At 34.3% G+C, this 12,653-nt stretch overlaps 1 protein-coding gene across 5 annotated transcripts in view; it reads right to left on the minus strand.

The window, feature by feature from the left end:
* Positions 1-12,653, minus strand: part of CACNA2D3 (calcium voltage-gated channel auxiliary subunit alpha2delta 3) — a 468,514-nt gene that overhangs the window by 134,620 nt on the left and 321,241 nt on the right. For all 5 annotated transcript variants that reach the window (XR_005827594.1, XR_005827596.1, XR_005827595.1 and 2 more), the window contains one exon: positions 462-479. Coding sequence is in view for 2 of the 5 variants with exons in the window: in XM_040592380.1 (XP_040448314.1) it covers positions 462-479 (18 nt within the window). In the remaining 3 variants the exon portion in view is untranslated. The remainder of the gene's footprint in view (positions 1-461; positions 480-12,653) is intronic.

Below are 12,653 nucleotides of genomic sequence, written 5' to 3' on the forward strand. Positions count from 1 at the left end.
AAAACTGTATGCAACCTATTAGAGAAGTAAAATGTTGGATGTATTCAAAGGTGTGTTGATAGATACAGTGGGGAGCAGTGAGAGGGTACCAGCTATACCACGGCTGCTGCAGTCTACAATACAGACAAAATGACCCAGAGATCTTTCACATGGAGTAATGGGGTGATTTTTTTTTATCCTTACTATTATTTCAAATTGTTGACAAAATAGCTTCCCTGCTGTTTTAAAGCTATAGGCTACTATATGCCTATCATGTTAAAATAACTCACGTTTGAAGAGCTACTCTCAGCAAGTACCTTAGCTGGCCTTGCTGTCAGCTACCCTTCTTGCTGCTCAGCTCCAGCGCCCTCGTTACAGTGAACTGTTTCACTGATCACTACTGTACCATACTCACAACACCATGGAAACATGAAGAACTGGTGACTACTTTGAATGAGTAAGATTTGATTAAAATATTTTACCTTTTGAGCCTGAGGGAGCTGGAAAACAACAAAACAGAACAAGCAATCATTATACGTTAATTTGAATAGCTACTTTAGCTGTTGCATTCATAAAATCACAAACATCATATAAAGCAAAGTATAAAGGAAAGGAACTACAGAAACACTGCCAATTGATTAAATTCATTGAGGGCTTATTAACTTAGTTTATTACTCGAAGCTTCTCTACTAGGTATCACAAAAGCACTATGCAATTTGTTAAATATAATGATACTAAGAAAGGGGCTGTCTTCTCATCAGATATGGTATCACACTTGACCTGTGAAGTAGTTCCATCTTCCTCTAGACAAGTATAATTCAATATACAGAGTTTTAGTGTTAAAACTAGTCATTCTTGGTTTGTAAACATCTAAGTCTACACTAACTATGAATGAAATTAACATTATGAGCAATTTAGTTAAAGTAGAAGGCTGCATTCTTTATGACAGAGGAAAGAAACAGAATAGCAATACAAAATTACTGTTTATGCAAACATATCGCCACATATGCATAATACACAATAATGTATGCATAGAACAATACATTTCTGTACTGTAAACACAAGTATGATTATATGTACATATATCAAATAAAATGTGTTTATGCATACATGCATATTTATGTCACACAGATTAGCCATACCTGGTTTTATGCACAGTATTTTACTGTAAGCAACAACTCACATAAAAAAAGCATGGAGAGCAGACAGTAGACTCCATTATGTATAAAATACCTTATTTATCAAGAGCTGAAAAAAAGGGTTCTGTTTTCACTTTAGAAAAAAGACGACCCATTGTAGGTAACAGAGAAGAACTCAGAATAATAAACTATTACAGGCACAATACAGTTTTCCCTTTTTCTGAATTCTTCTCCTCTTACTTTCATACTCATAGAGGAATTCACCATATGTAGCAATTTAGCCTTGTTCTAAATCCACCTTCTCAGAAAATTTCTTTTTCCAATACAAACTGTTTCTTTACAGGTATCAGCTGAACACAGAAAGAGATTGGTGAATCGATACAAAATGCAAAAACACCTTCAAGATTTCTAGTGAGCTTCTGACTGACCTTTTGTCCTTGTTCTGCATTGAAACAGACAGAAAAAGAATTTCCATACAGTACTCTGCTAAAACTTAATGTCCACCTTTGTATATGTCACGAAAGAGAATTGTCATGTGATCTCTAATTCCACAAATACTGAAAGCAACCAGCCACAATTTCTCTGTTTTCACAATATAAAATATAACAAAATTCATGGCAGAGACAATTGTTGCAAGTAAACTTTCCTCATCATAAAACTTGACTGATCCAATAACAAAATATAAGCCATGATCACATGAAGGTATGACCTATATCTGTTTCTTTAAAAGTCTGTTATTTAAATAATTGATTATATAGAAATATAGCTGCTGAAGAAATTGCAGATACCTGATGAACTGTAGATACATGAGCTAAATCCTGTATAAAAGTTTAGAGCATTACTTCGAGCAGTTTAAAGGTTTTCTGAATGTTTATCTACTTATTTGTCTTCAACTTAGTTAACTGGCTCTGATAAGTAGAAGCTTTTTTCTTTTTTTTTTTTTTTTTTTCTTCTCACTGAAACAAAAGACGATAGTTGCAATGTGATTTTTTTAATTTCCTACTGTAGCACTGAAGTTGGGTTTCTCTCTAACACTGTTTTGGGTTGGGTTTTTTGTTTGTTTTTTTTTTTTTTTTTGTTTAATGCCCTCTTCTTGCTAAATATATGTAAAAATTACAAACATCCTTTTGTTAGCATCTGAGATGAAGACAAGGGCAATAAAGAATGATACCTAGATTTCACCTTTGGAATAAATAGAAAGGAACTCTACAGTTTGCCCAAGCCCACTACACATAGCAAACTCATACATTTTTATAATGAGCTAAATTGTACACCATATTCTACGAAACAGTACCTCATGTACAGTCAAGGTATCCAAGGCAACATACACAATTGTAGGTACAGAGGAATCATTGCAGAAATACTTGCAGATAACTTTCAGACTAAATTAGAAAGCTTATAGTCCACTTACAGTTGAGAAAGGTTTAAGGAAGAGTGGGGAGTGGGGGTGGGGGTGTAGGGGATAGCATTAAAAACCTGAACAAACACAAAACCCCCAAACAAAACTGCATGCGTAAACACAATGCTCTAATGGGACTTCAACTTCAAATGGAATCCTTAAACAAGTATTAATACTCTTTAATATAATTTTTGCTACTTGTTTTCAGGACTTGAGTTTACTCCTGTTTGATCACATCCCCTCAGATACATATGGTTTGTGAAGTTTTCCCATGGGAAGGAATTACAATTAGATGGAATGCAAGTAAGGATTTCCTATTAATAATTACCACACACGCTAGATGTAATAAACCTTTGCATATGAAAATATCCATATTGCTTTTCCTAAGGTTATTTGCAAGAGCACATTAATAAAAGTTTACAAATCAAAGTTGCATATTATATGTTGCTGAATTCAGTTTGTCAATCCCATTTATGGCTTTTTAGAAAACAAAGAATATTTCCATGCTCTGAAATATTAGTACTCAAAGGTTTGATTAAGAATAATAGGGTCAGCAGATGAGTTTTACATTCCATTACGCCTTTTCCTGGGCTGGTATTCTTGTCACTTTTTACCTAACCTTCAAAATCCAGGTTCACAGTCTTTTTCTTAAAAATAAAATAAATAATAATAATAAATCTGTTACAGCCACGCAAATCTTCATTCCGTTGCTGATTTGAAACTTGGCTGTTACAAGATCCTATATGTCAGCAATTCAGTTTAATAATTGCTACAAATTCCTTTGAAATAGGGGTTTGTCTGACATTACCCCTTCTGGGAGGCCATAGGAAACAAAAATTTTCCTAAACAATAACAGTAATAGTCCACTGGTCTGACCCTTTATTGCGTAGTCTAAAAACTGCCTGCCTCTGTGTAAAACCCAGCGGGTCCCTCTGCTTCCCGTGGTTCATTTTAGACACTGCCAAGAGACAGCCCTGCAGTGAACTACATGATCTTTCCCTGGCCCTCATAAAGCACTGCAGATCTTTCGATTCTACTTGCACCTATGGTAAACTATGCCACTTTAATGTCTTTATCTGGCTCCAACCACACCAAAGTACCTCCTGTTCTTACTTACTTTCCATTAATGTCTCTTCCTTTCCTCCCTCTAATGATTGACTCCTAAAGAAGATACCTGATGGGACATATATCTGTTTTACTTGTTCCTCGTTTACTGCCTGGGTAATACGTGTTTTATTAAAATGAGTGGCGGAGGTGCGGGTAGGATCTCCAGCCACTTGCTGTCCCCTGGTTGTTGCAGGCTGGGTTAGGAGGAGCCCCCCACAGGGAAGGGGACCTTCCTCCACACGCCGCTTGGTAAGCAGAGGCTGTTGCTCAACCGCCAGGTGTGGCAGGAACAGCAGCCTGCAGACCTGTAAGCACCAGAGCAAACCTGAGAGGATTTTCTGATGAAGAAAAACAGATTTAAGGATCTTGATGGAACTGTGTAAATCTTGCTGCAAAGTGATGAAGTCTAAAAGTCTAAAGATCACAAAAAAAAAAACCCTGTTAAAGAGCAAGAGTAGAGCTTAGGGCCTTGCAAGGACACAGTGAAGAAAAGGGAAGGGGATTTGTTTTCAAACTCTTTTCTTTTAACCTATCTATCTTTCCCAGAAAATTTAAATTTTCTTCACCAAATTTTCTTACTCTATTTTGTATTGTAAAAAAAAAAAAAAATCCTTCAGAGACTGCAAGCTCCCTGAGCATGTTCACAGTATGCTTGATTCCTGTAAGACATGTTGAGAATTCCAGCTCTAAATTCAGGTCAAGTTGGGGTCCCTGTCAAACAATGTAACACAGAATAAATAACTGTAGGTGGTTTTTCGGTACTGCTATTGCACACAGTGTCATGCTTTCCACATTTGCAAATAATCTAGTATTGTTTTGAGCCCTTCATGGAAATGTGTTTGGTATAATCAGGAAAAGAGTTACATGCACTACTAACATGGTAAAACAAACCAAGACAGGCAAAGGAGGATGCTGTGCTGTTTCCTGCATCAGGTAAATGTGAAACAAATAAAACCACAGATGGATCTGAAATGTGTCTTTAGAAGAAGAGAGCACCTATTATGGGACCAGTAGTTCTGCTAAGTACTCTATGCCAGACCTCATAGAAGTCTGCCTCCTTTCACCCTTAACAAAAGAAGTTCACAAAGACTGATTTTGTAAATGACTTCATGATAATTCCAAAACAAACCCCATGCATTTCTAAAATATTTTGTAGCCATTTCAACAATTACTCAAAACATTATGTAGCTATGTGTCCTAGATTTCCAAGAAAACAAGTCTAGAAGTCTTAAAGGAAAACATACTAGAATTACAGTTATTGTTCTGTTGGATCAGAATTCAACTTTATGTTTATTTGAAGAACAGCAAAAAAGAATCTCCTGAAAAACTAAATTATATGCAGCAGTTTCTTGTTATACCAAAAAAGTATTTCAATTATTTTCTATTATCAGAGAAAGAAAAATAATATAAATCACTATGAAATTAATTTCCCATTTCCTATTTTTCTAATAACAATTGCAAGAAATGGTCTTTGCCAAAAATTTATACTACTGCAATGCATTTACGTTAAAGCACTCAAAAATAAAGAAATAACTCTTAATTTACAGTCCCTGACCTCATTTCCACAGTACTATTCTCCTGGCAAGCACTTAAATGTCTCCAGTCTCTCACAAAAAGGCTAACAACCCTAGTGACCTGATTGTTCCATAATCAGATACAATGCAAATTAATAGAAATTAAGTACAAACATGCCAGTAAATAATCAACAACTATGAATAGAGTTTTGATAGTACAGCCCTTTCTGTAAATAGTTTCTGAGCTCCACCAAATGTAACATCTACGCATAGCTAAGTTAACAGTGGTTTGCCGTGTTCAGACTCATCCTGTACATGTCACATACTGATACTGAATTTGGCATTGAATGTACGGAACTTTGTATGAATGTATGGAATTTTTGGAAATACACTTTCAGGAAAGATGTGCAATACTGCAGCAAGCATGTAGGTCCTGTACTTAACACCACAGCTAGGAGGAAGTTGTCAGAGGTGTCAGTGAAGCTCCTTAAAAAGAATGAGACAAAAAAAGAATAGAACACTTAGTGCATACCTGTGCCAGGTAGTCTATCATATAGGCTGTTAGTTTATGGCATCATATAATATAATTAAATATAGGGGTAGAGAAAGGTTTATTTATGTGTATAAAGAAATGCAAAGCATTTCATACATGGGTAAGCAGTCTTCCACAGCTCTTCCCAAAACCAACAAGAACTTGGGAGAGAATAGAAAGAACATTCAAAATCAATTTATAGCAGAAAACATTAATTTTCTGTATTAAAATCTACTTACTCAGTTTCTATAAGATACAGCATTTAAATATTGTGATTTTGGTGATTTTTCTTTTACAATCTATACACTTATTCTCCACTTCCTAGAACTATGTAAGTACCACAGGCATCAGATAATTATGTCATCCATGGAGGAAGAAATAAAATTTAGCCTCCTACTGGGATGTTCCTGATGTTAAGATTTCAGTATAAATATTAAAAAAGTGACATTAACCTGCAGCTTACTGGGCCAACATCTGTAAAGAAAATGCATTTCATTTTTTTAAGGGAGTCAATAAAAATCCTTCTTTGTTCACATAATTGCTTTACTGTGCTACCACATATTTTGCAGAAAGTACCACATTTTAGTCAAGGGTAGACTGTGCACTGCATGCAAAGTATACCAGTCAGAGGAAATGTAAATGTTGCTATGGCGAAGAGAGTCATAAAATACAGATAAAAACTACAATTCTAGTTCACTTTTTTAAAAAAGATATTTTAAAGATTTAGGAAAGGAAAGTTAGCTTTTGTGAAATATGCAAAAGATAAAACACAAGAACTACAAAGGTATCAGATTGGAATTAAGAAATAGCAGAGCACATTAAAAAACTACATTACATTTCAAGCATGTTTGTAATAAAATGGCTTCACCCTTTGAAGATTTTACACATTTTTCTAAAATACATAACTGTTTATTAACGTAAATGACTGCATAATTACTAATGCACCATGTAGCAACCTTGGTTTTAAAATGAAAAGCATGAACACACCCCAAAATATTCTAAATATGTCCAATTTTTTAAATGGTTAATAAAGTCATATCTGTCTGCATCTGCCGTCTGAACTTTTTGTTGAAGTTAACAGAAAAAGAAATCCACACTCGTAGGAATATTCTTTCATTTTCACTGTAAGAGTGATTGATTAAACACTGGAGAACACTGCTCCGAGACCTTGTGGAGATGTTCAAAACCAATTGGATGCAGTCCTGGGCAACATTGCTCCAGGTAATCCACTAGTGCACAGGGATGGACTAGACGACCTACAGGAGGCCCTGCCAGACTCAGTTATTCTGTGAGTCTGTGATTGCGCTTCTTTTAATTGCATAAACTACACTGACCTCTCTTTCTAATGAATAGAAAATATTTACAGGAGAAATTGCATTTAAATTACCCAGAGTGATTAATTTAAATGCAATGTTTGGTTAGAAACTTCAATCATAATTAGATTTCTTTTTTTAAGAATTATGCTAATTTTGCAAATAAGCCACGTGACCAAAGACTAAGGCAGTAGAACTGACTCATGAGATCAGATACTCCATGAACATTGCACACACCACAAACCTAAGTTTGGCCTCATGCATGTGTTTAAAGGGAGTGAGTTCTATCTTCATTATTACATCAATAAAGAAAAACATGTTAATGCAAAATAGATGTCCCATGATTAATTCTGTCTATATATGCAAATATTTATAATGTATAAACATTACTATATTTAGATTTTCCTACAGAAATTACTGATATAACTATTCTCTTATCATCTATATAGTAGGTATTTGCTTCCTAATCAAAAACTCTGCAAACATTCATGCATGGAATTGGAATATTTTTCTAAATATAGATAACTCCAAATAAAAGTAATGGTTGTAAGATACACATCATGTAATACATGTCATATTTTACATTAAAATCTGCATATTTAGTCTTTTTATTGCATACAGAAAAGACTGAAAAGAACAGTTTCCAAAAATGGGATTATCTGTATTAGAGTGCAGATAATTAAGTAATTATTAAGTAATTATCTGCAATAGCAGATAATTAAGAATGGCCTTCCCAAAATGTTACAGTTATTTGATTGATGTATTATTAAGTTTTATATTTTGAGGGTGACCTTTTTCAAGTCAAGGAGGCAACTAGTTTCAATTGCACTTCAGCTGTGGACAACGTGCACAACAGAACTAAACACGCAGAGTACATTTTCATTCCACTGTAAAGAAATTTAATGCTGTTTTGTGAGACTGTAAATAAGTTTTCTCTGAAACTCCTATCAGGAAAGACATAGTTACACCTTGCATAAATTGAGACAATATTTATTTTAGGTGATGGTGGTTTTGATAGTCCTTCTTGTATCTCATGTAGGATCTGTGCACTGACTTCAAGTTTCTACGAGTTCCAGCTCTCAAGTTGTTGCAAATATTCTGGGTTACAAGCACACAAAGGGTCTAAAGGTAATTAAGATCTTCTGTAATATCACTAAACATGAGCTGTACAATTGATCTAAGAGGATGGATAAACAGACAAGCACCAGCAGCAGAGAGCTATCCTTCAGGAGGGTTTGCTATGCTTATTTGTGCATTGTTTAGTGCCTGTATTTTAATGGTTACCAACACATCAACTGCACAGTTATTCTGGCAGTGAATGATTTAGTAGTAGTTTTTTATAAAATTCATACACTGCTTGAAATGTTCCCATCTCTGAGCACAGCTTCAGAACTAGTTGCTAGATTTAGAGGCACAAGTTCCTAAACGTTCCTGGCCCTGAAAATTATCAGAAGCTTCCAAACTGCTTAAATATGTATAAAATCTGAAGTTGTAATACAATTTAAATGACATAACTGCTGACAGTTCCTATATTTCCATTAATATAGTTTATTTAAATTTCAGTAAGATAGTAGGTTTTAGGTTTGTTTGGTTTTGCTTTAATCAGTTAGTGGTTAGTCAGTCTGCCCCTTCATATTAATGGTACAGAAGTGAACGTAGCAATGTAAATCATTTGGAAGTATTATTCTAACTTCTGTTGCTGCTGAGAAAATGTATAGATATGTCCAGATGACATTAAATTTCACAGATGATCATATCTCTACTCTGCACACTAAGTTAACCTGAAAATAATTAGAAGAAATTTATACCTTTATTATTTATTTTATTTTTACTGTTTTCTGGTATAGCAATCCTATTACAGAGAAAACCATGTCTGCTGCCTCAAAAATTAGTTTATTTACACTGTACGTTACGTTTTTTTGCCTGTTTGTTTTTAACTAGTTTGGTTCTGCTTTCATATAAGTAATAGGCATGTGTTATGATTTTAATAAACTGTAATAATTGTGTCTGGAATGCATCCCCTTTTCTTTTACCAGTCTAAGATCAAGATCAGTTTAAAGATAAATTATACCACCAGATCAGAGTTTAGTACAAAGGTGATGATATGAGCTTACCTACAGTAAAGTATCTAATTTAAGTAAAATTTTGAAGGTACAGGAAAACAGTATTTTAATATTTTTCTCTTATTTTTGTTAATTTATTTTTAAGTATTTACTATGCAATTTCTTTTACTGTGCTTGCTTTTAGCACTAGTTGATTTGCTAAAGCAATACCAACAGTTTAGAAAGCTCACCATTTAAATCACATATTTTTATATTCAAAAGACGAAAAATTATTGGAATCCCTGGATATCAAAGAGGCGTAGGTAAGTGGATTAAGAACAAGATATGGATTGCCAAATGATAACAGTTCTTTATCCCTTTTGTAGGATCAGAATTTGTCAACTCCGATTTATAAGCAAATTTATCTTGAACTTTTAAGTAATAGCCCTTCAACAAGCTTTTATACATGCAAAAAGAATAACCAGGGAAGCCAGAACAGGGTGCAGCGGTGAACTAAGGCAGAAACTGAGAAAGAGCTTCTGATCATAACTCTAAAGTCTAGTAAAAACAATCTCATACTACATTCCAGTTAGCCATGTAATATTCAGCTTTAGAAGCATTGATGTGGTTTCACATTGTATAAAATAACAATGAAATGTCCATTTTGTCTACATACACAAGAGAACTGAAAGTAATACACCTGTATTCTAGACAACAATTATTTTTTTCAGCCTTGCTCTTACTCATAATATCAAAAGGAAAAGAAATTTCTAAAACTGACCATCATTAGACATAATATGACAATACACATAAAATATCCAACATACTAGTAAGATTCTGGCTCTTATCCATGTAAAATGGCATCAAACTATATGGTTGGGCTCTTTCTCCTTATATACCCTTGATACTCTTTAGTATTTATTAGCATTTGTACCACCTCTAGAAGAACAGATAGTATCATTTTAATAATTACTAACAGTATTAAATGAGACATTTAGAAAGACTGTTAGGAAGGCAATAGATAATAGCATGAGAAACCTTCCCAGAGAAATAAAGCTGGGGGGTAGGGGGAGGAATACTCATACCTGTATTTCAAAGCAAAAAACAAACCCAAAAACACAAAATCAAGGAAGGTCTTTGTACTGTAAAGAGTTGTTCTGGATGGAGGGGAAGAAAAGAAGGAGGGAAGAAAAAGAATCAACCCCAGAAGATAGGTGCATATATACATACTCATTCATTTTTTAATCTATTCTCACATAACTCTCACATCTGGAAAGAGGGCAAATTCTTTGACAGTTCTTCTAGAAATAAAAATAATTTCTTAATCATAAATCCTCTTGGGAGATAGACACTCATCTTCTTTCTCCAATAATAAAATCCACACTGGCCTCAAAGCAAAACCAAAGAGCCTTACCCTATACCTATAAGGGTCAATGAGAATTTTGCAATGAGTTCAGTGGATTTTTGATCTTGCTCTATATTAAAATCTTACTTGCTCTACATATCAATGTCAGACCAACATCTAAAGATAACCACTTTCTGAGGAGGGATGAAAGTGTATTTGATTTAATGAATGTGTAAAGCAAGCCAGAATTTCTTCTCAAACTTAGATTTACTAATTGTATTTGTGATTTTGAGCATGTTATTCTGTATTAAATGGGGTTGCATTTCTAAACTCAATGTGCTTTTCTATAGTCTATTTTGAAATCATCCAACATGCTCTAAAAAGAGAATGGCTGTAAGAATATTTATAGTTGAATTATCCCCAAACCACTCTTTTCTCCATCTTTTTTCAGAGTACCATCTCTTCTGTGTGTCCAAAGCACTGCTCTGCCAGAAGAAGTGGAGGGTGTAGCAAGACTTTGCTTCCATTCCCTTACACTCTGTCCCTCTCCCTTGCTCTCACAATCACTCCATGCATTTTAGGGGTACAACTTAGAAATCTGAGAATCCTTTCTCCTTTGCTGTAGTTATTATTCACAACGTAACAGAAGTGAAGGAAATGCCATGATGAAAAGTTCTCAGGACCTAGCTTTGAAAGTGTCTATTAAGCACAATTCATACCAGACATTCAGTTTAACCTCATGGGATGTGCATTTAATAAGGAAGAAACAGTTTTTGCTGACATTTACTCTATTACATGTAAACAGCATCATTTCAAGATCAGTACAGTTTGGACTGTGACCACAAAACATGCAATGGAGAAACAGATTGTAAATTACTTGATGTCTAGCAGTTTCCTGTAGAAGTAACCATTTTCTTATTTGCAAGGGACACTATTTACAAGTATGAAGGCAAAACTGACTTATTAAAAAGTTTATATACCGTGTCAAGGACACGGGGTTAATAATAAGATCTGTATTCTATATAAAACCTTTCGTGACATCAGTGGACTGACAGAACAAATCTACAGTATTTGATCCAATACAATTTTGCTTTCCAGTATCTTTATTTAAGCTTCTTTTTGTTGCAGTTGCTGATTTTTTATTTTTTTATTTATTTATTTATTTACATTATGATAAAAACAACGAATCTTTAACTTAAAATGAAAGCTTTGGCTAATACCAGGACAAAGCATGGCACTTGCAGAACTAATGTGGAACATTTAGCATAAACACATGGGAAAAAATAAGAACAGTATGGATTAACTTTAAATAACTGAAATTCAGCAGGCAAGAACAAGACCAGAAGATCAAGCATAGAGGAAAAATCAACACTGAGAATCTCATCTGTAAGACTGCTACACACAATAAAAGTAATCTATCTGCTTTTGATAACTAGAGAACTAAGCTGGTCTCATAAGAACATGAATCTGTAATGCAAAAGATTCTAGGAATATCAAAGCAAATTAAAATGGAGCTGGGCTTGGGAGAGGGGAGATTGTAATAAACTGGACTTACTCTTTCGCTTCCTTAATTGCTTAGGAACAAGTCCTCCCAAAAATGTTTTTAAATCAACTAGTTGATTCTATAAGTCTGATGCAAAGACTGGAACCAGTACAAGCCTCTAAGTCTTGAAACTCACTATCTTTTAGAATTAAAATATTGAGTGTTTTTATAGAGGGAACAATCTGCTTTGTTAGTTGCCTAAAAAATACATTCAAAATAATTATTATATTTTATTCTTTTTCCCCCCCATTTATCACTCCTGAATGAGCAAATTTCTTGAACAAATTTCATATTTAGCTAGCACAAAATACCTTGAAGGTTATGTCGGTAACCAATGGCCCAGAACTGCTCTGAATGAAGCAGTATGCTGGAGGGCATAATGAGATACATACCATACGGTCATAAGATTATTTGAGCTGATAAACAACAGGGGATCCATTTTAAAGGAAGAAAGAAGGCACGAAAGCGTTAGCACAAATTCATTCGTTGAGAAGAAATCCACAGATACGATAATAGATCAAGGGCACTAGAAAGCAGCAGGAAAGGCAGTTTATGCACAACTACTAAATTAAAAGTTTCAAATAGCTTTTCAAAGGGAATCACCTTTCCTCTTGTTTATCAATTTGCCTCTGAAAGGGCAACACACTGAGGTATCCATCTTAAGGCACATCTGCAAAAGTTCAGATAAAGCATAAAGAAAAAGAAGGAACAAATTGCATGCAAAAATACCACATAAAAGC

This window comes from Falco naumanni, chromosome 4, assembly GCF_017639655.2.
Source record: "Falco naumanni isolate bFalNau1 chromosome 4, bFalNau1.pat, whole genome shotgun sequence".
In the NCBI taxonomy this organism is placed as follows: domain Eukaryota; kingdom Metazoa; phylum Chordata; class Aves; order Falconiformes; family Falconidae; genus Falco; species Falco naumanni.